Source organism: Polyodon spathula, chromosome 1 (assembly GCF_017654505.1).
Source record: "Polyodon spathula isolate WHYD16114869_AA chromosome 1, ASM1765450v1, whole genome shotgun sequence".
Taxonomy (NCBI): Eukaryota; Metazoa; Chordata; class Actinopteri; order Acipenseriformes; family Polyodontidae; genus Polyodon; species Polyodon spathula.
This window is the reverse complement of record NC_054534.1, coordinates 21,983,853-22,011,599: the sequence shown is the minus strand read 5'-3', so window position 1 is coordinate 22,011,599 and position 27,747 is coordinate 21,983,853. Positions and strand designations below refer to the sequence as shown.

The 27,747-nt window shown below is 36.3% G+C and overlaps 1 protein-coding gene across 2 annotated transcripts in view; it reads right to left on the bottom strand.

Moving 5' to 3' along the window:
• Positions 1–8,285: 8,285 nt before the first annotated feature.
• The window catches only part of LOC121315607 (solute carrier family 12 member 2-like), an 82,979-nt gene continuing 63,517 nt past the window's right edge, over positions 8,286–27,747 (bottom strand). The window contains exons 16-27 of one of the 2 annotated variants that reach the window (XM_041249844.1): positions 27,070–27,181; positions 26,406–26,546; positions 25,567–25,673; positions 25,147–25,226; positions 23,958–24,101; positions 17,005–17,052; positions 16,253–16,375; positions 15,979–16,090; positions 14,659–14,745; positions 13,563–13,698; positions 12,763–12,830; positions 8,286–11,959 (exon numbers count right to left, since the gene is read on the bottom strand). In XM_041249844.1, the coding sequence (XP_041105778.1) occupies positions 11,824–11,959; positions 12,763–12,830; positions 13,563–13,698; positions 14,659–14,745; positions 15,979–16,090; positions 16,253–16,375; positions 17,005–17,052; positions 23,958–24,101; positions 25,147–25,226; positions 25,567–25,673; positions 26,406–26,546; positions 27,070–27,181 (1,294 nt within the window). In that variant the 3' untranslated portion in view covers positions 8,286–11,823. The remainder of the gene's footprint in view (positions 11,960–12,762; positions 12,831–13,562; positions 13,699–14,658; positions 14,746–15,978; positions 16,091–16,252; positions 16,376–17,004; positions 17,053–23,957; positions 24,102–25,146; positions 25,227–25,566; positions 25,674–26,405; positions 26,547–27,069; positions 27,182–27,747) is intronic. The other variant, XM_041249854.1, reaches the window with a different exon arrangement.

Here is a 27,747-nt window from a genome sequence, read left to right as displayed (position 1 = left end):
ATCCTCCATGGTGAAAGTCACTGTTGTCAGATCTCTGTTTCTTCCCTGTCTTCCTCCCTCACCACTGATCTCTCTAACTCTATTCCTCTTGAATCCACCACCCTCTCTCCCTCTTCATCCACCAAAAACCACATCTCTACTTTGGCATGCTCCTGTTGCTTCTTCCTTAGCAACATAGCACCGGCAGAGTAGCTGTAACCCCCCTCCGCTCCCCTGCTTCCAGACCCTGCTCCTTCTCCACTCTTGCCCCACAGTGGTGGAACAACCTACGCAAGGATATCAGGACTGATCAGTCCCAGACCCCCTTCTGGTGGCTCCTCAAGACACACCGACTATACAGGACTATATGGCACCCAATTGTACCAGTACTTGCATCAGCTTATATTCGTACTGAACTGCTACATACCTTGTCGTATTTTACTACTGCTCTTAATTATAACTATTACTCTTAGCTATCCATAGTCACATTTTTAGTAACTGCTCTTATTTGAAATTGTTCTTATCCATTTATCATATTTATTATGTGCTCTTAATGGACTTCACTCGTATAAGCAAACATTTTTACTATAAGTTAACTACTCTTAGTCGAACTCTTAAATGTAATTATTTACTGTATTCTTTACTTTGCTCTTATTTGAATTTGATCTTATTTTCTACTGATTTTAGTGTACTTTGTACTGGATAAGGGCATCTGCTAAGAAATAAATAATAATAATAATAATAATAGTTGATGGTGATTGTGTTTTTTGCAGATGAAAGGCTGGTCTTGTCAGCAATGAGCTTCCGTTTATTTATGAACGGTTATTGTAAGGCCAGGGCCTTTTCCCGCTGCCCCCACTCATGCTAACCACTCTGCCATATGGAGATGTCACGGTTATTAAATATGACACCTATCTAGGATGTGGTTTTACTACATCTGCAAATCTACTAAATTCAGTAAAATGTTCCTTTCAAAGTTTGTATTTTGTTCTCTAATGGTTTTTATGAGGAGATGAGTTTATCAGACATCTTTAGAAACCAACATACTGTGTGACATTATTATCATTACTCACCGTCTCCTGAAACCAACCAGTTTCACTATACTTCTATAAGATTTGAAATCTAAATCTTGCTTCTTATGGACTTTATTTATTTATTTATTTATTTACTTACTTATACTTGGGTATATTTACCTGTAACCACAAACCTAGGTAACCTGGCAGCAAACCTATTACAGTTTTACACAGAAAAAGTACCCAGTGTAATTGTCTTCTGTGGCATCCAATTTAAAGAGGCCAGGAAGTGGCAGTGATGGCTTTGAGAGTGGCCTTCTAATACAAATCTGGCTGACTGGTTAAGTAGTCGATCCAGTTTTTTTAATAGCTCAGCAGAGGCATATAAACATAAAGTATCACCGTAATCAACTAAAGGAAAAATACAGCTCTTCATAACATGATTTCTACTTTGAAGTGGAAAGTATTTTCACTGTCGTTAAAGAAAGGCTACTTTTTTTAGCTGTTTTCTTTGAGCTAGTTAAAATATGCAGATCAAACTTCAGGAATGGATCCAGTCAGATCCCAATAAAGCTATGTGAAGAGCAACATGATAATGGTAGTGAGGTGAGCTCATTTAATAAGCTCTTTGTTTTACAGCCCTGTAAACTGCATGTGAACTTATACTTGATTTTGTGCCAAGCTCCTAACTTGTTCAGTGTGTTTGAAACCCAGACAGCGGATGCCACTTTTGAGTCATAAGAAAACAGTAGGATTTTATGTTGTTTGTTCAACTGAAATTTCTATTGACTTTTGCTAAAATAGTTGCCTTGCAATACTAAGAAAAATATTTTTCCATGATCAGCTTTCATACTAAACACCCCCCTCTGTCACAACATCTACTCTTCAAATTGTGTTCATCTGCAATATAAATCAATGTAGTGCAGTAACAGGCACGTACTCCATTACCTGGATGCATTGCATACAACACAACACTTATTTTATTTTTATAGTTTTTATAACTTAATCAGGCATCATTCTTGGGACCCAAGGATTTAATAATGTTTTAACAAAGACTGTTATAATAAAGGCCAAAGCAGTATTCTACTAATTTATTACGTTGTACCTACACTGTTTAAATAATTCCCATCCTTGTGTAATCAGCGTTGTATTCAATAAACAAGATCACAAACATGATCATTAATTACAGCAAGCAATTAAATGCTGACTGGTGTACTAAATCCTATATAGAACACAAGTATGCAACGATTGCAGAATTTGAGCACAGGTTCAAAATTTGATAATAGTCTTTTTCTCGCTCTATGGCTCGCAAGAGGACCATAATCTGTAATTTAATTGGCTCATGGATTTCCAAGGCAGTAAAAACATAATTTTATTTTTCTGTGTCAACATGAAAAAGCCCCTCCTCTCGTGGTGATTTTCTTGACTCTAGGAATAACCGGCAGCCCCGCATTCTGTGATCTAAGAGTGCGATTTGGATGATAAGTGGTCAATAACTCCTACAAGTAACTAGGTGCTAATCCATTTAGGGCTTTATAGGTAAAAAATATATTCTATACGTCACAGGGAGCCAGTGTAAGGAGGCTAAAACAAGGGCATTTAATATGGTCTCTTTTCCAGGTTTTAGTGAACTGAATGCTGAGTCAGCGCGGGGGTGGTAGCGGTGAGCTGACCCTAAAAAATTATTCGATATGCCAAATTGTGAGAAAATAATAAAATAATTGGCGATTAAAAAAAAAGATACGTTTGTAACTTCCCTAATAGAAGTCTCAAATGATAGATCAGGATCAAAGATGATGCCTAAATGTTTCATTTCTAGTTTAAGATTTAATGAGAGATTACAACGGTCGAGCTCATGTAATCCCACGTGTTTTAGTTGGTTCTGAGAGCCTGCTAGCATAATCCGTTTTATCTGAATTTAGCATTAAATAATTCTGAGCCATTCAACACTTGACAAGACAAGCAGCAAGTAACTCCACAGCAGAAGTATTTCATGCCTTTAGGTACAGATACAGCTGCGATGGAAGTTCACTCCGTGTGTGTGGATAATATATCATCTAACAGTAGCAAATATAATGAAAATAACAAAGGACCTAGAACAGGGAGCCCTGTGGAACACCACAGACAACTTCACTTTTCAGATTTTGCCTCTCCAATACAGACGAACTGAAATCTGTCGGAAAAAATAAGATTTTAGCCAAGATAGGAAACGGCCAGACAGTCCCACTTTGTTTTCAAGACGATTCAACAAGATGGACTGGTCTACAGCGGTGGTGCGCAAAGTGCTGGGTGCGGAGAGTCAGGACGCCACTATGACTAAACTAAGAGGCAGTTCTGAAAATACGTTTTTTTTAAGGATTGATTTTTTTTTTTTGTTTAAATAAATACAGAAATGACAGCTAATTAGTCCAAGTTATTACCTTTCAAATTAGAAATTGACGATCAGTATCAAAGGCAGCACTTAGATCTAAGAGAATTAAAACTGATGGAAATCCCAAATCAGAGCTTCTCAGCAGATCATTTACAACTCTGACTGGGGCTGTCTCGGTGCTATGTGAAGTACGGGATTCAGGATGAAACTTCTCAGCCATTAAGAATTCGTTTTACATATTGTTCATATTCCATCTACCTAGAAGCAGCTTTGTAAGTTAAATTAAGTCTTCCAACGCATACATTATTTATATTGAAAATTACATATTTGTGTCAAACAGGGTTTTAATTTTCTAGGACTCGTTCTGTAAGGTATGTTTTTAACAACTGCAAAGAAATGTTTTCTAATCTGATTTCACAATGAAACAGAATAGTACAGTGTCTGACAGGCAGGAATCTAGCTGTATTATTTATTTATTTATTTATTTTAGTAACGGTGTACTGTATAAGAAACCGATTTTTAGACATATTATTATGTATCTAAATGAATAGTGCACGCATTTGCAAACAAAGGGAATACACACAAAAACGTATTTTTCCCGACATTTAACAATAATTGTATTTTAATTGAATTGTGTGGTGCTATCTTTCTGTACCATTTGCCATTCAAACGATGGCCCGTGGTATACATGGATATTGCTAACCACATTGTACTAACAAGGAACTTGATTGGCCCAAGAAAAGTTTTAAACATATTAGAAAAATAACCAGACCTGTCCGAAACCGTTGACTTCTCTTTTGTGGGCTGGTCTGGAAAGGAAATGTGTTTACCCTACAAAAATGACATCTCTAGCGACTACAGTTCTTTTGCAGGAAGGCATGTGAATTGCATTTATTTATTTATTTATTTTAAGGTTTTGGGTTTGAGATAGAGTTGTGGTGGGGGTAGGGTTAGATATACAGTTATGGTTAGGATTAAATTTAGGGTTAGGGATAGATTTAGGGTTAACCGAGGGCTAGGGGTGGGTTAGGTTTAGGTTAGAGTTAAGATTTAGGGTTAAGATTTAGGGTTAGAGATATGATCAGGGTTAGAATTAGATTTAGGGTTAGAGATAGAGTTGGTTTAGAGTTAGGATTAGATTTAGAGTTAGGGTTAGGGCCAGGGTTAGGGTTAGGGTTAGAATTAGATTTAGAGTTAGGGTTATGGGTAGGGTTAGGATTATATGGTTGTTTACTCTTATTGAATGAATGTTTGTGTAAAAATGCAACACAATTTATTGATTTGATTGTGATAACATAAAATAATAAAATTAAAAGGATGAATAAATAATTATGTAGCATTATCCATGTTGATTGAACTGTGAGGTGCCTTGTGTAAAAGTGAAGTTTTTAGACTGACTGGAAAAAAATATGTAACTGTTCTATTTATATCATTATCAATTGCTGGCACATTTTTTATATAATTTATTTTTAAATGTATTATTAAAAAAGGATTATAAGGTCACACACAAAATCAAAGTTAATTTGCATTTAAACAAGCCTATTGTTTCAATACCCAATATCTGTTTTGAATGACCGTGAAAGATTTTTTACTTTATTCCAAAGTGGGGTCGATAACCTAGTAGAGGGGCAAATTCTGCAGTGTTTGCTTTCTATTTGGCAGTTATAAATAATCTAAAATAGTCATATTAAATGACTATTATGAAAATGTTTACCACATTACTATTTACTTCCCATCTCATTGTTTTTGTTTATTATAATAATCACCACAGTATATATTTTAAGATATTACATATTTCCGTCATTTATTTGAGTTCATATTCATAGCTATACAATTATGTGCATACTATATTAATTAACAAGGCTCCCCTTTTGATCATCTCAGTGGTTTGATCATGTATAAATAAAAAAATAACACATTATATCTATTAGAAAAAATGATAAAAGCTGTTACGTAGGAGAATGTTAACAGTTAAATGTAATTAATGTGCTCCCTCCCAAGCCTGGCCCATATTTACTCATTTAATAAGGTATTGTAGTACTAAATGTTAAGGCAGGTACAGTGTAGTACTGTAAATGCACAATAGGTGGCAGCAGAACTGTTAATTATGCCCCTCAGCCAAGACAATTAAAGAAATTCTTGAAAAGGGGAATACAATTGTAGAATTTCACAATATTTTAAATTTCTTGCGAAGAAAAAATGGTAGTATACTCTTATGAAAAAAAAACATTTATATTAAGTTTTGTAGAAATGATCATTGGATTACATAAATGGTGATGTTCTTGACTGATTTGGAACAGGAACACTTCCTTTAAGAACAAGCTTTAGGTTTGTGTAATGTATATCACTTTTGCAAAGATCCAGCTGGCTCCGAAACAGACATAATAGGTATTTTGAACTCCCACATGACCATAAGCACCACAGGATTAATACAGCATCTGAAAGCTGACTTGGATAAAGGCATCTGCTAAATAAATAAATCATGATAATCATAAAGCTAAACTATTTTTTAATGATAGTAATTTCTGTTTCTACTGTGCTATGTTCTCAATTTTGTATACTTGAAACAAGCTATTGACAGTTGACCTCAACTTTACTTTATAATTAGTTATCTTTTAAGTATGATAGGGAAGTGATTAGTTCTTTGTGAAATACTCATTTATTTTAATATAATTCATTACGGCTGCATCAGATTTGGTCCCAGTCGCTGTCATCCGTAATGACAGAATTGTAATATGTGCAGATAATGTACGTCATGCTTGGATATGGTTCTTGATAAACTTAATTAACAGATGTTTAACACACACTAAGCAACATGTGTGGTTCAGTAATATTTTTCTATTATGTTACATAAACACCAACATTTGTGGCTGTTTTAGGTGCCTTTGTGAGTCAGGCCGCACTCTTTAGCCATATGTAGCAGTAGCTCATATTAACCACTAGATGGCACTGTGCAGAATGAAAAGAACAGCACACTGCAGCTTTGCAAAGTATCTGAAAGGGATCAAAATTGTTAGACTGTCCATTTTTGGTCATAGCAACAAGAGGACGATGTTGCATCGTTTCAGGAGAGATGGTAGAAAAGGAGAAAAGGTCAAGTCGGTTAACATTTTGAAAAACACGGGAACAGCTGAGGACAGGGGTTGCAATCTACTTCCAACTGTTTATGAGTACCTTATTTTAATTACTATAAAGGTAAAGGAATGCAGAGCGTTTTCAGGGATTAGAATGTAGTCATGCACTTCTCTTGGAGTAATTTACCCAGAGGGTAAAATGCAACATTACCTTGAAGTCATGAGTAATCTCGATGGATACTGTACAATCTTTAATGATATGTGGTGGGAGGAATTAAAAGAGCCTTCTATTTTTAACCGCAGTGTTACTTTGAACTATTATACAAAAACTCAGCATCAAAATAAAAACAGAGACAACAGCTATTCATATTCACTTTATTAACAACAGCCAATATGACTTTGAAGAGAAGCACAGAAACCGAACTAATACTTTAACATTACATTCGTGAACTCAGTGAACATATTAAAACTTCAATATAAAGCCATGCCGATAAAAAAAGGAAATGCAATAATAATTTATAAAACAGTTTAATATTATAGGCACCTTTTTTTTTTAGCGATTCCCTCTGACAATGCAGGGCCGCAGCCAGCCATCAAAAATCACGAGTCACGTGTCTGCAATCACTGTAAACGATGTTGAAGAGCACATAGACTATAAATATCAGCGGGACTTTTAATGTATGCCTATAACGAGGGCTTGTGATTAGCCTCAGGGAGGGCACTGAGCTCGCACCAGTGGTGATTCCTCATCAGGAGACCCTGGATTCAGGGAACGGACGTTGTGTCGTGAGTTAGACTAGCTTTTAAAAATTGCTTTGCTATTTGCAATGTCTGCATTATTTTCTTCGGAGAAAGTAGTGTCAAGTTAAAGAGGTGTATGTGTGTTTATTTTGTGTGTGTGTGTGTGTGTGTGTGTGTGTGTTGGTATATATATATATATATATATATATATATATGCTACACTGACATTGCACTTACTAAAATACCAATTATCAAAGGATGTTAGAAGTTTTAAAATGCAGACACAGCACAGTACAGTTATACTTAGGGTCAAACTTGTACAAAGGAGACCAGATCCAGTCAGAATTCCAAATGTGGCTCCCTGATCCCAGACATCAGACAGGCATCAGACTGACAGTCCACAGCCACTGCCATCGAGCGTGGCCTTGTTATAAAGGGAATAATGCATGGCATAGTGTGTGATATGAGAATGTAATGCCCACCAAAGGGGTGTGATGCTACAGAACTCCTGAGGGTGAAACCTGAGGTGTTTATCTAAGCATTCAGTTCTCAATTTTCACACACTACCCCATGGAGCATGTTTTATAATCGGTCAGCAATTCGTTTTTGCCACAGTTGTAAATTTGTGTTGCTTGTTGTGGAATTCCGTTTAGTTTGACAGCACTTGCTGGGGTCACACTCTGTTGCTGGTGCAGTGTTGCATCAGTGGGGATCAAAGTGGAAGTTAATGCTGGTTTGACAAAAATTCTGAATCAGTTTTTATTGTAGGACTACAGAGAAGGAGCAGTAATCAGTTCAATAATAATATTGAATTCTAAATGATTTTTCCTCTTAAAACATTTTTAAATAATAATAGTATTATAATAATGTATTTTTATGTATGTTGTGAAAGTTATGTTTGAGTTGGTATTTTTTGAAGCAGTATTCTTGATAAGAGGGAGGTCAGTTTTATGTTCTTTTAAGTGTAAAGGAAAACTAGGAGTGGAAATATCTACACTGGTTGCCATGGAAGAAACAGATAACCTGTTTTGTAGAAACAAATGTTTAAGATGGCAGACTTGATACACATAAAATATATAGCTAAAAATAAATACATCAATTTGTTGGTTTCGTTTGATTTTCTTTATTGCAAGAAAGATGTACAAATCATCTGCAATACTCTTAATGTTAAAATAATATTAGAAAAGCATATTTGTGACGGTAACAGTACATTTTATCAAAAAGTTACAATTTCAGCCATTTTGGATAGATTAGTTCTACTCCAGTGAGGGGAAAAAGAAAAACCAGGCTTTTAAAGCAATTTCTAACACAGCTTCTTTTAAAAGGCGTATAAAAGATAGAAATGTACAGAAACTGTAAAAGTGAATTAAAAGACCAATGTTTTTTTTAAAAAAAATCAAAATCCCAACAAAAAAAAAAAAAAAAACATTACTGATACCAAGAGAAAAAAAATAAAATAAAAATAAAGTGTTACCCATCAAATGTTTTCATTAATATAGTCACTCTCTTAATTAATTTCTAATGTGTTATTAGTTATTTACAGGTTACTATTAAATACACAGTGCAAACTAGGCCAAATAGTAATATGGATGACCATCGCTTTTACTTCTTTTTAATTTTTTTCTACCTACAACTGACTTCAGCTATAAAACACAAGACAGACAAACTGGTGAAAAGATGTCATTAAAAATGGAATGACCACAAAGCTTGCCAGCATCAGATAACTGAAATGGAAAACCGTTGTGGGATATTCTTGAAGTACTGGACAGTGGCACAGTAGTAACAGACACAAGAAGTATAAGTATCCTACCTTATCTATTCATTTTACATCTGTTTTGTGTATTTATAGAAATGTACACACACACGCACACACACAAAAACACACTTTATTTGAAAGATCATTAGCAACAGATGTCAAGTTAAATCTGTTCTTTTTGTGGTATTTAAGCAGTACTAAGAGGTCTACTATCTGGGTATACTAGACAGTTGTAGAAGACTATGTTAGCTACCAAGAACACACCTTAAGCAAGTACCACCAAGAGTCAGTATGCTTTACTCATGTACATTGAAATGGTATAACATTTTTTTACATTCATTATATTTTACAGCTTCTCCAGGAATGCCCTCCACATTTTGATAGGCTTACAACTACATTGCTTCCCATGTTGTATTTCGTAAAGAAACTGCAATTGTACAATGCCCCTGAAAACAGCACAGAAATGATTTATCGAGTGCTAAGGTCCTTTTCTAGCCTCCTGGTCTGTATGTGTGGGCTGACTGAGACAAAAAAAGACTGCAGTAAACATGTTATGGTGTACAGATTATTCAGTAGGTGTACAGCATGCACCAATTTATAGAACTGGGTTCTGTGGAACATATGAATTATACACATCAGGGATGCTTGCTTTACCATGAAAAGCAGTCTTATTGCTCTGTCACCACATACTGCAATTCTAATGGCTGAGGCATTTAAGATTGCAAAGAGGCCTCTGGGAAACACAGAATCATATTTCTTTGATTCATTTAGGGGGTTAAATAAATAAATAAATACATGTGCATCACAAACAAATCGCTTTGCATAATCAGTGGATGCCTGCTATTGCTAATGATCATAAAAAATATCCTCACAGTCTCAATAGCTGGATACATAAGGCCTATATCCAACTAAAAACAAAAAAAAAAAAAAAAAAACAAACTAAATTATATATATATATATAGAATACGTTCATACGATTTTCATGTGACCCTGTGTTCAGTTGTCAGAAATATTATCCTGCAAATATATCGGGTTACATAGTGTACAATATTGGCTGTGCTACTTCTAAAAACACATACATCTATACATCTGAAAAAAGGCAATTTCTTTGACAATTCTCACTGAATTCAGTTAGTGAAAATTAAATAACTATATGCTCATGCTTACCCTTCATCATTATAGACGAGGCTCCCCCTAGCACTCACCTTACCATAGGTAGGTGTTACTTAGGAAATGGGTTGAAATATATAGTCCCATTGCTTCCTACTGGGTCAGTCCATGTCAGCTGAATCAATGGTTTCAACTATCTCTGATCTTGTAAGACAAGCCACATAACATATGTCAGGACTACATTCAAGGTTATAGCTGTATTATTTGTAGATAAAACTAGATCTCAAAAATTCATTTTTTAAATGTATTTCTAAACATACAAATGACTGTATATTTAAACATTTAAAACAATTATATTTGCTGGGCAGCTGTGGGATGTGGGGTTCTGAGTTGTTGTAGTTATAGAAGGATGTCTGAAATAATGTAGATCAGATACATTTAAAACAGATCTTTATATCATCTTTAATTAAGGCAGATTAATCTTTTAATTGTGCTTTGGAAGCAAATGCCTTAATCTGGAAAAGCCTGTGGCTTCCCCAATCACTTATTAGTTACTGTTAATAAATTAGAACATTAGACATGGCCTAAAACTGATAAAACTCCCTTCACCCTGACCTGCATTTGTACAGGTACCAGCTGCTGGATCAGAAACAAATGGATTTAGTAGATATAAAAATGGTAAAAGGCTTTGCCTTACATAAAACTTAGTACTTGTTTAGGAGAGGTGTGAACAATGACAGATTTTAGTTTTAAAGAACACCCGTTTCGATTTGGATTACACTGACCAGAGCTACTTATATTTGGTTCAGATTAATGCTCTTTGTTACCTGTAATGCTGTAATCTGACAGCACACTATTGCACAAGTTAACATGCACAACATTAAGCATCACACTGAATATTCTGTTCTTTGCAAGGATAGCATTTGCTTTGGATGAAGTCAGAACTTTGGGTGATCTGGTCTGCTCTGTTTTTCTGAAGGTTCACTCCCCTTATTCGTAATATGCAAGGATTTCTGAGGTGGTTTTAAATGTATATGTGGAGGGATTTTTATAGAAGCAAACTCATTCACACCTCCAAGGAAGACAGAAAGTGTGGAACAAAACATAAAAGCAGCTTCTTTTGTGCCCACAAGTGGAAGAGACCACTAATTTATGGAGTTCTACTCATATAAATTCCTCACTACAGTCATAATTTAACTATATATATATATATATATATATATATATATATATATATATATATATATATATATATATATATATAAAATTTGGTCAAGATTTTATTTATTTATCACTTTTTTTGTGGAAGGCATCTGAACAAGGCTAGGAAGGTTTTGCAAAGTGTAATGCAATGTTTTTCAGTTTCTCTAACAGAAGAAAAAGAAAACTAACTTGTGATTAGAGCTGCTTTTCAAGTAGCAAAAAGAATAGTCATTTAAGAAGCAAAAGAAAACCCCAACTGCTCACAGTTTTGTTTTTGTCGTTATGTTCTTGTAAAATTAAGAATTTTAAACATTCAATCTAAGAAAACAAAAAAAAAATGAGATAAGATCACTGGATCCTTCAGGTCAAAAAGGTCGAAACTGAAGTCACCCCGCCCCACCCCCTAGTCATGTGTGTCCTTTCAGGCCGATGGGACTGGTGGTGCTTTGCCCACAGAGTCAGACCCTTTCTCCTTGCAGTGGTGGTGCAGCTTCTTCAAAGTCTTCTATAAGGTGTGACTGGACACTGCAGTAGCACAGTGTGGGCGAAAGAGGTCAGTCCCTGAGTACGTGTTGTTTAGGAGTAGAAGGTGAGGACGCTCTGGTGGTTGCCACGCACAAGTTGTATGGGTGGCAGGTCTTTAGAAAGGGTTTCCAGCCAGGCCATGTAGAGAGCACTAGACACAGCCCCCTTTCGGGCCAGGGGCATGCTCCTAGAAACCAGACAGGGAACACAGAAAACTCTCAGTATCCTAGGAATATGTGCTGCATTATAGATGTCTGACAGAATATAATAAGGACATGCTTTATTATAGATACTGCAGCTGGCTAGAAATGGACCATTCACACTAATCAGCATCAGTGAGTAAAATCAAGTCAGAATCAATCCTTGGGACATGTTTTTTAATTGCATGTTTTCCAGGACCTGGTCTGTTGTGAGAGTTACATGCTTGGTGGAATTCATGTCCAGGCTCTAGGTCAGTTAGTGTATTCTGAGCTGTACCTTGCTGTGCTCCATCTGTTTGGAAAGGCACCTGAATTAAGCTTGTGTTCGTGAAGGAAAGGCTAAATGCCACTGGATTATCTCTTTACCACGACACTAGCCTTTGCTTGAGTTTGGGAGCCAGCCTGGACATTACCTTAAACCATGTACAGTATGAAATCATTTTAACAGGCAACTCTTTTGCAGAAGACCATGCCATCTGAAAGAACGTTGTCTTGAGCAAAGAAAGACACATATATTCCAATCCAGTTTATTGGCATTAATAGAGGGATTTTCAACTAGGCTAGTCATGTTATTAAATAAATATATTTTTTTTGTGGATACAATTTGAATCAGTAAATCAAAGCCCCAGCTCAAATGACATTACATATTGTTACATATTTCCTGGCAGTTTACAGCTTCAAAACTAATGTTATGGAACACACAAAGCACAAAGTAATCTGCTTTCCCAATAAACAATTGCTGCTCCTGCTAGCTAATAGCACTGGCGGATATAAATGCATTGATACTTACATGACAATGAGGTTCGCTGTGCTCGAGTGCTCCTTCAACAATTCATTCAGTCGGATTTGGCGATAGGTCTGAAATAAAATATAAAATATACTCAAATATGAAATTATAAAGGTGCAGAGATGAGTTCAGTCTTAGCACTGCAAACACACAACGACTAAGCACAAAAGTAGCATTTTGTGAGCTATTAGGTCCTCCTGCTTCCAGTTCAACGAGGGATGAGCTGCCTAAAAAAGCCATGATATAAAGTGCGAACACTTAAAATCTCAGATGATGTGCATCAACAAATTCTAGCTGATGAGAATGGAATAGTGGCAGATGAGCAAGCATTTAAAAATGGCCCATCTCTGTTCTATAGAGCTATTGGATATCAAAGCCTTTATTTATTTGTATATATATATAATATATATATATATATATATACTAAAATACAATCACATATATATATATATATATATATATTTGCTGTATTTCATCTAAACCAGGAAGGACTCCTTGATATGTAAATTATCCAGTGTTCAAAACAGACATATTGCCCTGTCTGACCCAATGAGCACTGGGAATTGGCCTGTTAACCTAAACAGCATCTTTCATTCTCCATGTACTCCTCTCGCACTCAGATCATTTCTCTTACAAACTACAAAAGAAAACACAAAATGAAATGTGTTGAAATGAGTCCACCTCATTTATTTGGTAAAGTATGTTTTTTGTTGTTTTAGTTTTTTTCACAAAAAGGGTGCGAATCACACCCTGGAGTACAAAGCCTCTTGTGTTATAAAATGTTACTTATAAAATGGTCAGACCTTGGTCTTGTAAATCTCCAGCTCATTATCAGTGATCTTCCAGGGTTCTTCGGCTTTCATTTTCTCGGCGGCATCTTGTTCCATGTCGTCGTCATTGAGCTTGAAGGGCTCTATCATTTCCTCGAACACTGCGATGCTGCACACAACACACGGATTTGTAAAGATTAACAATTTCAACTCAAAAACATTGGCTCATTACTAATCCTCATGGCCTTCTGAAAATAGTTTCTGAATCTAGTGGTGGAGCCAAAATGACACACAATAGGCAAAAGTACCTATTCATGTGCGGTAAAAGTGTATTGGGGACAGCGGCTGCATTCCACGAAAAATATCAACACCCATCACCTAGCCTATAGGAGCCATATCAGCCCCAACCTGAACAATATATATACTGTTTATATAAACTAAAGTGAACTGGAGGGGAGGGCCATTGTCTCTACATCTCCTTATTTAGATGTACAGTATATCTACTAATAGCATTTTACAATTATTATTATTATTATTAGTAGTAGTAGTAGTATTATTAGTATTAATAAACTACTGCAAACCATATTTATACAAATTACAGAGTTAATTAAAGGGGTATTACCGGTAATAAATGTATACTGGTGTTGATAGTGAACATTAAATCCTGAACTGTTGTTTTTATATGTCTGGTTTCAAAGACTCTGAATAGCACTGATGTTACCTTAGGTAAGGTAGTCCAAGACTAGTGTAGTGTTCAGGGTCTATTAAACTAGCCGACAGATTTCAACAACATTGAATAGTTTTGTGTTGCTGCCAAATAGAGTACAATTTGGAGAGGTTGAGCTGCAAGTTCACCTAGAACACCTTGCTGGTCAACAACTGCTAATTCAGCAGCATGTCTTTCAGTAGACTTTGGTTATCAATTAAGACAGAAAGAGTGAAAAAAGAGAATCTGTTATGGGCTGGGCTGGCTAAAATTTGCTCAATGTAGCACACCATTTGGTGTCAGTTAATTTTTTTTTTTTTTTTTTTTTTTACTGAGATTAAAAGGTTTTCACACTAAATGGTTATTCCAGCTAGATCTACTATAGAAGCAGGGGCTCAAAGCAAAAAAAAAAAAAAAACATACTTTTCTTTCTTTGGCTTTGTGTTGATGTCTCCAAGGACAGTGATGTCTGAGAAGTCCATCCTGAATTTGCTGAGTAAAGTAGCCATTCTGAAACACAATAAGACATTAAAGACCCACCCATCAGAAAACAAACAAGATATTTAACATGTGCCTCAATAAGAGAAAAAAAACAACAAAAACAACAAAAAAAAACAGGCAGATGCTGGTGACACAGTAATTTGAACCTGGCTAGTGTGTGGAAGATAAAAAAACAAAAACAAAAAATATTTCAATTCCCAGTTGGCGCTGACAATTTTACACCTTTATGTACAGAGATTAGAAGACGGCACACTCAGTGCACTTGATTTGGTTTACAAAAGCTTTTATTATTATTAAACAGTGATTTTTACTAGATTATATGCAACACGTTAATTTTTAAACTAAGCAAACCACAAGGAATTTTCTGGTAAATAGTGAAAATTACTCATCCACATTCATTCTTTATAACATGGACACTGTTAAACTGAAATGCCTATGAAATTTAAAAAGTTTGCTTTAGAGTGGTCAATAAATACAACAACTTGAAAATTACAAATGCTTTACCCTTTTTCTATTTCATTTTTAAAAAATTGTTTTGTTGGTTATTAAGCAGAGAAGCTTCTCAGGTTGTCCTAGCAGCTGGTACAGTAATATTTCTGATGCACACATGTCCAACCCACAAAGATAAAAGGCCTGCTGTTGGGAGCATACTAATTACAAGAATCACAGGGGCGACACCAGCTGTCTAATAAAATGCAAAACATCTCAGGACTATTTCAAGCCACGCATTTATATGTGGGAGTAGGCCTATAGTATTACTCACAATTGACATTTCCTAGGGAGGTAGCTTGACAGCCAGCGGTATCTTGATAAATACAGCAACTGATTTTCTAATTTTATTTAAAATGAATATGGTTAAAAACAAACAAAAAAAAAAAACAAATTTCCTTTCAGCTAAAGTTTTTTTAAATAAAATATATTAAAAAAAAAAAAAATAAAAAAAATGCACTGGTTGATTCCCGCATTGGTTGTATTATCTATGGAACCAATGCTTAGCAACTGGAATTGCAACACAAAATACATGCAGTTTAAAGTAATAGGGCCATTATCTCTATTTTTCTGCAACAGAGACATATCATTTTAGGAGAGGAAGTCACTTCTGCTTGTGTTGTCAAAAACAGAAGAGCACATCTGACAATATCTAGAAAAAGATGTCTTATTGCTGAATTTTCTACCCAACTACCTAATCTCAAGGTTGGGTGTGGAACCAGTGCTCCCCAAGGAAAAGCTAAATCTACTCACGTTCTTCGGTCATGGTCTATCCTATTGATTTTCCCACCAATAAACACTCTGATCTTGCAGTCCTTCCACTTTTTCTTGTTGGTGAGCAGATAGGGGATCAGCAGCGTCAAGCCTACAGTGCTCAGGGAAACAGCATCACATTAGCCGACATGCAAATTGTGTGTCTGGGTTTTCTTACAATTTTTGTGCAGAGCTTAATACAAAGAGTTCCTAAAACATACAGAGATAAGTGTCACAAAAAAGGTATTATGCAATTCAATAAGTATTTTCTTACCCCCATCATCAAAGAGCCACCAGACATCTATAGTTCCTTTGCCCTGTTTCTTTTGGAACTGTTTGCTAGCCGCCAGCAGTTTCTGGTCAGCCAAGTTTAATGGGGTAGAAGGACTTTTTGCTTCTAAGGGAAAAAAATGTGTTTCATTAAGTAAGGCCTACATGGTCCAGAACTAGAAGAAATATAAATATATTAGCAAATAAACACACACACACACACACACACACACAATCTAATTTCACTTTCAGATTTATGATTCACTAGACCCAGTCTCAAATACCAGGTGAATAGACACCCAACAGCTTCAGAATTAATAAATAAAATACTCTAAAAGGTATGTGTTCAACAAAATGCAATTTTGAAATATATTTATTTTAATGTTTAATAATATTTAATGTCAGATGTGATGTGAACCAATATGTTATTCCAAAAGTAAAAATGCCCGAATGTTGTCTCTTTATAAATAAACGAAACATCAATAAATACATACATAATATTAAAATAGGTGACAGTTGCTATTCAAAATAATCCCAGAATTAAAAACCAAGAAATCCACAATTGCAAGCTGGCAGAGAAACAGTGCAAGAGAGCGAGAGAGAAAACCCAGTCTAGTTAGAAAGAGTATTGAAATGTACACAGCAATGTTTATACAAACAAAGGGGAATTATGCAAGAACAGTGGTGCGGCTCAACACAGACATAAAAAGTCACTAAAGAAATGATGAATGGTGAAACGAAAGGTGAGATGCCTGCCTTTTTTCAACAGTGGCTGCGTTGGAGCCTTGCGATCCTCTTCTTCATCTGGACAATGTTTAAAAGAACAAATAAAATGTGTGTTAATGTTGGGTGCTTTATTACATGGGAGACACAGTGGCTTGTAAATACTGATGGTTAACAATTGAGAGTAAGTTTGCTTTTTGTTTTAAGTTATGGAATGTTTTTGGTCAAAGAAATCATATAAATCGATGTGCCAGCTTTCTTGAGGGCCTGTAAAATCAAGGATACAGGCTATTCTCTTTGGTATACTAAATACCTTTTTTTTTTTTGGGGGGGGGGAAACTAATATTTGAAGATGCACCCTATGGGAAACTTGGTTGTCCACAAGGGAAAAACATACAACTTGTAATGTTGCATTTTGGCTAAATGTTGTAAGCAATTGTATTAGAAAAAATAAATAAATAGATAGATAAATAAATAAATAAATAAATAAATGGCTAGTTTCCTGTAGTCAATGTGTAATCTTAATCTGAATGACATCTTGGGTCATGAGAAATCTCTGTCAAACAGATACTCCCCCTACAAGGTCACAACAATCTCGTGGTCACAGAAAATAATTCCCAATCTCTAAGGAATTAATCAGATTAAAATATGCTGGATATTAACCTTGCAAAGTGTTTAACTGACTAACTGAAGAGTATTGCATGTAACAGCCCTTATGTGAGAGGCTCCAATAGTGTGGGAATGTGTCCCTTGTACTTATTTCAGTCATATTTACAACAGAGGCTGACTCAAGGCTGTCAAACATGAGACAACTGTAGAACAAAACAAAACAGCAGGCAATATGAAGAGATATGAAGGTTACAGGAAATAAGGCTTTTTTTCCCCTCATTATTTTGTTTCTTATCGCTTGTGAATAACTTGTATATGTTGTGTATTTGAACCTCCATTCTGGAACATACCCATTCCACACTGACCTGAATGACTACTGGTATAGTCTTGTATATTGTTGCTGCATTTTATAATGTGTGTAGGAGAGCTGTGTTAATTTAGTTTGACAGTTAGGGTTAACTTAACGTTAATAAACTTAGTAACAGCCATTATGTTTGCCTGTGCCATTGTGGTAACCCGAAACACACCCAGCAGCTAATTTCACAGTACATAGCAATTTAAGCTTTTTGACCGTGTCACTTTATTATTGTAGTTTATTAAAATACACTTGCCTGTTGTTTTGCTTTAACTTATTCAGTTCATTTCATATGTTGATGCATGTGCGTCATGACAAGAAAGATATATGTATTTATTTATTGATTCATATTGTGTCTGGTGGCTAACTCCATCTTAGAGAACACTACGGCTATAAGAACACTTTACTTGCTTCCCTTTGGGGTGTTCTCTTAGCCAGACAGTAGTGTATACTGGCAGACGCGTGCGCTCCTCCACAGAGAACAATGCAGCCCTCATACCGGAAGTAGTGTTATATTTTCTTTTTATGTAGTATTAGAAACAACGATTTCAGTTTTAGAGTTTTGTGTGTACATATACCTGTTTACACCTGTACACGAGTATATGCACATACCCGTTTCTTTTGAAATGTGTATTTTATTATATTTTTTCACTGTTTGTAGTCGTTCTGTATATGCGCTCATTATAAAAAATAAAGCATTTTATATTTAAATACAGTGTTTCTGCGATGCAAATATTAGATATGATATTCATGAATACAACTTTTCAGTTGTATCCGATAGTATGTCTTTCATTTTCATAACAAAGCAGTTTAAAAATATATGGGTGAAAGTGACCCACGTGGCAGTTCTAGGTAGTTCAAAAATCCGGCAGTTCTAGTGTTAAATAATGAGAGTACTATTAGACTGGTTGGATGCAGCACTTCGCTTGGTTATCCTCTTTGTGTTTGATCACCTATGGTGCATCCAAGGCTCAGATACCTGGCTTTCTAAATGGAAATGGCTCCCAATTGCAAAAACCTGCCACCATGGTACACAAAAAACTACTGCATAACTACCTGAGGAAACCTTCCTTTGGATAATTCCCTCCTCTCTTCTAGCTTTATATGCTAAACACATAGTACCAGTAATTAAATTAATAAACTCTGATCTTAGCATCTGTTAAAATATGAATATTAAATCACCAAACAACATTGTATTGTCTGCACGCTCCCTTAAATGTCACTCTATTTATATACAGTGCCTATAGGAAGTATTCGCCCTCCTTGGACGTTTTCAGTTTGTTGTGTTACAACCTGAAATCTTGATGCATTTCAATGGGATTTATTTTTCCTTTGATTTACATAACCCGCTCAACACTTTCAATGTGTGAAAAAACAAATCAGTTAAAAATAAAAACCTGAAAAGTCTTCATTAGATAAGTATTCACCCCCTTTGCTATGACACTCCTAAATAAGCTCAGGTGCAACCAATTGCCTTCAGAATTCACACAATGAGTTAAATGGAGTCCATCTGTGTGCAATAAAAGTGGTTCACATGAGTTCAGATTAAATACACCTGTCACTGTAAGGTCCCACAGTTGGGTAGTGCATTCAAAGCAAAGACACTACCATGAAGACCAAGGAGCTGTCAAAACAATTCCGGGATAAAGTTGTGGAAAGGCACAGATCAGGGGAGGGGTATAAAAAGATTTCAAAGGCATTGAATATCCTTTGGAGCACAGTCAAGTCGATCATTAAGAAAGTGTTCAATAGGTTGTGTAAATCAATGGAAAAAAGAATCCCATTTAAATGCATCAAGATTTCAGGTTGTAACACAACAAACTGTGAAAACGCCAAAGGGGGGGTCAATGCTTACTATAGGCACTGTACACAGAAAAAAACACCATTGGTTGGTTTCAGATCCTGGTTAGTACTAACTGTGGACTACCTTGTAACATTAGGTATTCCAAGAATAGTGCTAATTAGGGTACATGAAACCCACCAATACTGTGTTTGAGTAAATCCTGAAGACAAAATCACAGTTCACTGAAGGAAACCGATGGCCTGTACCAATGTGTTTTGTCTGCAAAACACAGCTTCACCTTTTAACAAAGCTTCACCTTTAAAAAGGCGCACACGTGGGTGACTCCAGTTTGAGTACACTTGACTTGGCACTTAACCACGTTACCTGTGCACACGTCTCCTCAGATCTAGTAAATTGCAGCAGCAAACATAAGGCTTATTGACTATCTGTTTCCTTAAGGGAACCATGGTTACACAAGTAACCTTTCATTCCTGGTCAGATATAGAACGGATAGCATTTACCAATGGGTACCCTATACCAAAGAAGGAGCAAGCCCATAGATAACTTGAGAGGAATTACCTTCACAACTGGGATCCAGTGCCAGCCTCCAAAACAGCCAGTTCAAAGCCAGGTTTGAGAGGGTCTGCCACATTACGTCTATAAAATCTTGTAAAAGTATGGATGTGAAGTCCGGACAGCTACTTTCCAGATCTCACTCACTGGAGCACCTTGAATTATGGCACAAGCAGTGGAGACACTCCTGGTGGAATGCCCAGTGACCCTTGAAGACTGCGATTTACCAGAAGCACTCTAACAGTATCCTCAATCCATTTTGAGAGCCTTAGGCTAGGCTCATCTTTCCCAAAAGCCTTTGTCCTCCAAGTAAAAGGACATAGCTCTCACTGGGCAGAGATTATGCAGTATAGCACCTCCATCTGAGTGATGAGGGTTTATTTTTTTTAAAAGCCTCAAAAGAAGAAACACATTTAGGGACAAAGCCAGGTTAGTTCTCAAAGGCCCTGCACCAAGACTCCCCTACAAAGAGACACTGCGGAGATGCCAACAATTCCTGTACATCCTCTATTCTCCTGGTTGATGTCAAGGCTAGAAGAAGAGCAGACTTCACAGAAAGATACTGAAACAAGATTACAGCCAGAGCCTCAAAAGAAGGCTTAGTATGGCTATCTAACACCAGCAGGGAAGAGGGTCCTTCCTCAGGGGACACAACCTTATGGCACTCTGGAGAAACCTGATGGAAAGAAGATGCGATACCACATCAAACCCATCTACCTGAAAAAGCTGAAAGGGCAGCCAGGTAAACTTTAACAGTAACAAGGGCCTTACTCTGCTCAAAAAGATCCTGGATAAACACAAAGATTAGGGGCGTAGGACAAAACCCATCGGTACGGCTATCAGTTCCAAATCTGACAGGGAACGGAAAGTGTAAAATGATTATTGGAGATTCTAAAACGGTCAAGAGGAAAACAATGACACAGTTTGACTACTGGTAATGTAACTGTTTCTTTATTTTGATAATACACTTCTTTGGGATTTCCTTAAATTAGATCCACTCCCACATTTCACTCAATATACTCCTCACCAACGATGCAATCAGCTAACATCTGCTCCATGTCCCCTGGTTTTATTTTTGCCAAGCTATGCTGGAATATGTACTTCAATTTACACAAAAAAATTGAAAATGTTCAGTGGAACCATGGTTTATTCTGCTTTGATTAAAGTCACCAGCCTGCACTGTACATTGGCTATTTTTAGGTTATTGCTTCCAGAACAACAATAGTCAATGCACATCCATTATCAATTATACAAAACAGACTCACTAAGATTAAAAGCAAAACAAGAGGGGCATACATTAAATGCTTGCCGTTTTTAAGGTTTACTGTTTAATTGGGTTTAAAAACTTTCTATACTCCCTCACATGAAATAATAAATGATGAAATATACGGACATACAGTACTTACTATCCATGAAGTGTATAAAGTGTACATTGTATGCAAACTGGAACACAATGTTCTATATTATTTTTTTAAGAGTACATGTTGCTTATAATGCTGACACCAAACAAAAACCCGAAATGCTGTGTTATACTGTTGCACTAAATGAAGATATTTAAATTTACAAAAAATGTAAATGGATGCTTGACATAGTCGAACCAATGCTAATCTTTAAATTGCATAAAAGGAACATGGTGCCAAGAAGATTGGATTTCTTTGTATGCTAGAAGGAACATAACTGAACTCAGCAGACCCTAAAAAAGCTTTAAAATGTAAAGCTTCTGAGAGCACTTTATACCCATAATCTGTAGTAAACCTAGAAGAAAGTGTTGGTTACTGGGTTTTTTAAAATGGTCCAGTGTTTCTAATTGAATGCTTACTATCCCTTGGGTTAGCAACTGTAATAACATTTGTCTAAAATAGTGCAAAACCAGTGCCTTGTCAAGCAACCAACAACCTCTACACTGTGGTGAATGGAAATATACTGTGCATATGATAAAACACATGTAAAATATAGGACTTCCATGCAATTCTCTGAGGTTACGCAAATGTCCCATGCACCTGACTATTGGATTTGATTTTAGCTCTGCTGACAAGAAGCAAACCTTTTTTTAAATTCATAAACCCAGTTAAACTGAAAAAAACTTGTGTTCTCACATGCATTTGTAGTCTTAAGGTTTACATACTCCAATGAAAATTTATCATTTCTAGAAATTTTTCAAACAAAATTGCAAGAAAAATCTATTGTAGCAAAAATTTTGCTTCTGTGGATGAGGAAACAAAGTTACAAGTAATAGATGTCTACAATTATATATTTCAGCAATTTTTTTTGCAAAATTCCAAAAATGCTAATTCAAAAGTATTCATACACTGACAAGGAAAATTTAAATAATATCTAGTTGAGGCACCTTTAGCAATAATAACCTCTTTTGAATGATTAGTATATTTGTCAATTAGGTTTTGGCATGATTCTTCAGTGATTTTTCTACCATTCTTCAATGCAAAAGGTTTTCAGTTCATTCAAATTCCGAGGACTTCTCTTGTGCACAGCCTTCTTCAATTCATACAAATGATTCTCAATCAGATTTAGATTGGGACTTTGACTAGGCTGTTCTAGAGCCTTGATTTTATTCTTCTTAACCATTCTGAAGTAGATTTTGATGTGTGCTTTGGATCATTGTTGGGCTGGAACGTTCAATAGCTCTTTAAACCAAGTTTTGTAGGGTTTCAGATGATTGGCCAATGTGTGTATCTTTTGGTATGCTATGGAATCCATTTTGCCATGTATTGGAACAAAATTTCCTGTGCCATTAGAGGAGGAACAGCCCCATAGAAGGATATTCCCACCTCCATGCTTGACAGTAGGTATGGTGTTCTTTTCTTTGTTTGCCTCACCAGACTTTCTCCTAAAGTAACTATCAGCATGACCAAATAGCTCGATTTTTGTTTCATCACGCCACAAAACCTTTGACCAGAAGTCATAGCCATCATTCAAATGTCGTTTTGCAAACGTTAAACGATTGTCCTTGTGACGTTTTCCCAAGAGTGGCTTTTTCCTTGACCTGGGACCATTGAGACCTTCACCATGCAATACTCGACCTATGGTTGAAATGGAAAACCCAGTCCCATTTGCAGCCAATTCACTTTGAATATCTTTGGCAGTCAATCTCAGATTATTGTTCTCAGATTGTTATTAACCTTCCTCACAATTCTTCTACTATTCTTGGTGAAAGAACCTTCCTTCTTGACTGAGGTAGTGTTGTGACAGTACCATGAGTCTTGTACGTCTTGTGCTTTTATACACTCTAAGAATGTTCAACAACAATCCAGTATTTTCTAGAACTAGGCTCTGCATTATGATATTGAAATTTGTAGCACCTTGTAGACAATACTACCATAGCATCAAATGGTACAAACCATTTTGAATTAGCATTTTAGCAAAAAAAATAATTGCTGAAATAAAAAAAAAATGTTGAAATCTATTTCTTGTAATTTAAAAAGCAAAACATTTGCTACAAAAAGATTTTTCCAAAAATTACTTGTTTTCAAGAAATTTCTAGAAATTTCCATTGTATGTAAACTTTTTACTACAACTGTATATAAACATAAAAAAATAAAAGAATGGTATCTTTAAGCTTTGGAAGAGTTTATGGGTTTTTTGTTAAACCAATTCTGTTTTGTGTCGACAGGCCCGATGCTCAGAGGCTTGTATCAAGAGGAGCTTTACCTTTCTGAATAGCAGGGCTGTTGTGCTCGCTGGTTGCTTTGGAAGATGGTTTAGAGGAGTCAGCATCAGACTCTTTGCCTTGATCAACATGCACTACAACTTCCTTTGGAGTAGCCGATTTCTCCTGAGAGGCCAGAAGTTCTTCTGCAAAACAAAGGGCAAAAAAGTCAAATCAACTGCTTGATTCGGTGGGGTTTCAGTTACAACCGAAAACTTTTACAGGTTTTAGCACAAGGCTGAGAAAGAAGGGGCCAAAAGCAGAAGCCATTTCTGTTATGTATTTGTTCATTACTCTAATTGCAGTTTATAGGATAGTTTTACAACTACTGTTCGTTTTAATGGCTTCCTAGTGAGCCAGAACAGTAACTTGATCACTGAAGATGTTGAACTCAAGCCTATGATGCTACCTGATGTTGTATGTACTGTAGAAACAACTTTGTGCTCTAGTGGCAGCCTTCATAAAAGCACTGGAGGAATGTAGTCAGAATATATGTTTTTTTCCCCCATAAAAGCTTCTTTTTAAACCAAGCTGTTTTTGTTTGTTTATACTATGTATCAAGTCAACATTATACAAAGAAATATAAACTTTCCCACAGACAAGCCAGGAGGAGGTATCAGCAGAGGATAACAATAGTGTCAAATAAATATGAATCATATACATATCAGAGTTCAAAAGGGACTTCAATATTGAAAACTTCATACCTGAAAAATAATCCAAAATACAGATTTTATTTTATTCTTCATTAAAGTGACAGATGATGTACACATAAACCAAACATTATATCCCTTACAGGAGCTGAATGTCTTGTGATTCACCCAGCTGACGTCAGGCTAAGGGAAATTAATCCAGCTCTGGGACTGTAGAGCAGCTAAGAAAACCGAGTGTGGTGGAACAACTTCCCCCATCATTCAAATCAACCAGAAAGCATTTCACTTTGATCCACAAGGACCACAGCAATATTTCACTCACAAAAACAAACAAACAGAGAACTTCAACTGATGTAAAAGTGTTTACAGACTCCATAGTGGGCAAGCAATGGGTGTAGTGATGCCCGCAGCATGATCCTGTCCTTCAAACAAACCAGGGAACAAGACTGCAACAGTTTAGTTTATATATAGTGGCATGACATTTATTTTGATAATCTGTTAATCTGTTCAATGACTCATTCAACAGAAAAGAGAGACTTACCTTGTCCTTGAATATGGGAAATATCAAGTCCTTCTTTCAGTCTAATGACAACCACTCCATACTGAAAGTCAAATGCATCACTGAAACACAAATAAATGAGCATGATTATCTCAGGAACTGCTTTGACATGGACCTTTGGGAAGCTCAAAAGCATCATAAACACAAAGCTCCATTAGATACTAATGCTACATGTGCAGGACTAAAGAGTTATGGTTTACCACAGTAATTTAGCCCAACATATGGTTAGCAAACAAAAGAAAATGACCTTCTAACCAGAAACCATGAAATGTAGAATTACGTACACTGCCTGAATTGATTGCATGCAAATACATCTTTGGATATGCTCCTCAGAGAGCTGCCATAGTCTTTATGCATCAGTCGACAAACTGTTGTAAGAGATTAGGGACCAGAGCTACTTACTGCATCATATTAATGTATGTCTCCACATCCTTCATATCTCCATCTCTCCAGTTACTTTTGAAGCCAACAACCAGTGTGTTGGGTCTCAGTCGCCCCAGACCAGCAGCCTGCAGGAAAGGGGAGAATTGCTCGAGTCAGGATCGGACTGTTTGGAAGAATGACTTGGTCAACTGAGATGAAAATAGGTTTATAAAATTAATAAAATAAATAAATAAAAATGTCTCTTACCAAAATATTAGATCACTATTAAAAAAAAAAAAAGAGAGAGAGTAACTTCCATCCCAGAAGAAATGCATTAACAAATGTGATAATTGTTGGAATAAAATAGATTACATTTGTTACCTTTGTAATTCTCATGTACTTAAGTCTGCATTTTTGGGGGAATCTTATGTAATGTACCTACCTACCCGTGTCAGTCTCTTCTACCAGGGTTATAATTTAATAGTGCTACAATCAAAATGGTTTCATATCAAGTTCAGATGCAGAGTCTACTGTGAAAGATCCTGCGGTCAGAACATACCGCACGCACACTATCTCGACAGTAAACTCAAATCCCTGGAGAAGATGCCTCAAGAGTCGCATCACATGAGGACATTACACTGTGTTACGTCTTTTTGTGAAACAGCTTTATTGGAAATGCAGGAAGGTTTTGCCAAGATGTGCTCTATGTTAAATTACTAAATTCTAAAACAAATATACAGAAATACAAATCTGCAGCTGAAAGTTAAATCATAAGTGCTTTTATAATTTAGTGATATCAGATATTACTATTCCGAAATGGATGTCATTGGCATTTCAAGATTCCAATTACTATCAGAATAAAATGGCACACAGGGCACCTGTAGCAAGAACTGGCATCCCTCCCGGAGGTCCTCTGCGTACACTGGAGTGTAGAATGCCTTGGTTTTGTTCCTAAGTAACCAGCGTTGATATCGAGCTTGATCGTTTGCCAGTTCCTTAAAGGCTTGTCTGCGAGGGCCCTGGAAAAAGAAGGCAGCTTATTAGGTCACCTCTGAACAATTATACATGCTGAATATTAATAGAAAAAAGGTACAGGCTACAATAGAGCACTGATTCTCTAGCAAAGGGACTGATAGTTTCTTAAAACATGTAGTTTTACGTAAAATTCTTGTCACCTTTGTGAAATGTGGTTTGAATTGCTGTAGTGTACTTTAACTGCTGTTGGCAGAACAAACTCTTTAAAACTCTCTTTAAAACAGAACACCGTGGCCAATAAGCAATTACATCATGGTAGTTGGGCATGGTTCCCCAGTGGTTATCAAGAAATAGTATCCAAATTAAAAATGTAAGCAAAGTTGAAATGCTTTCTGCTGCCTACAATACATTTCCTTTTCCTTAAATGCAGAGGACCAGCTTGTGTGAAGATCTCTCAAGGGGAAAGGTTGGATTGAATGTGCTGCTGTGAGTGCCATTAGGGAACATACAGCAATAGCCTAAAATTATCTTCAGAGCCATTGTCCTGGAGTTAGTGTAGAAACTTACCATGCGAACATGTCCACAGACCATGAGGCCAACGTTTTTCGTAAAGGCATCGACCAGATTGAGCAGCGCTGGACGGGAATTTGGAGGACCAATCATTACCAGGCACTGCGGTCTACAGAGAAGAGAAACACCACAACACAAACAAACTGAGCTGGCAATATTAAATAAAGAATGTAACTCCCTCAACAATCCCACAGTACCTCGCCTATACTCTTAACAGTTCTGATTTGTGGTGTTTGGAGTGTTTCAGAGTCAGTCATGCAAGAAGCCTATTGAGTCTCTGCTGTTACAGACTAAGATTCAGAGAGGGGGTGGAGACCACTGAACAGCCCTGCATGTCTTCAGGAGAGGTCTCAACATTCTTTGAGCAACTATTAGACAATATTTTAGCAGTAAAATTAATGTCTTTGTCCAGATATCTTGGTTCGTCATGGGACTAACCTCCATAAATATTTACTGTTGCCTCACTCAAATCCAATCAAAAACCTGTTGGATAAACTTGGAAGGCCCAAATGCTGTAAAAAGCTTTAATCCCTGACAGGCATCAATCATGAAATAGGCGCTGATTAAACAACTCCCGGGTTCTGAACCAATGCAGTTATTTAAAAAAAAAAAAAAAAAAAAAAAAAACAAAAGCAAAAATGTATGAATGCTCAGGATTACTGCCCGGCGACGCAC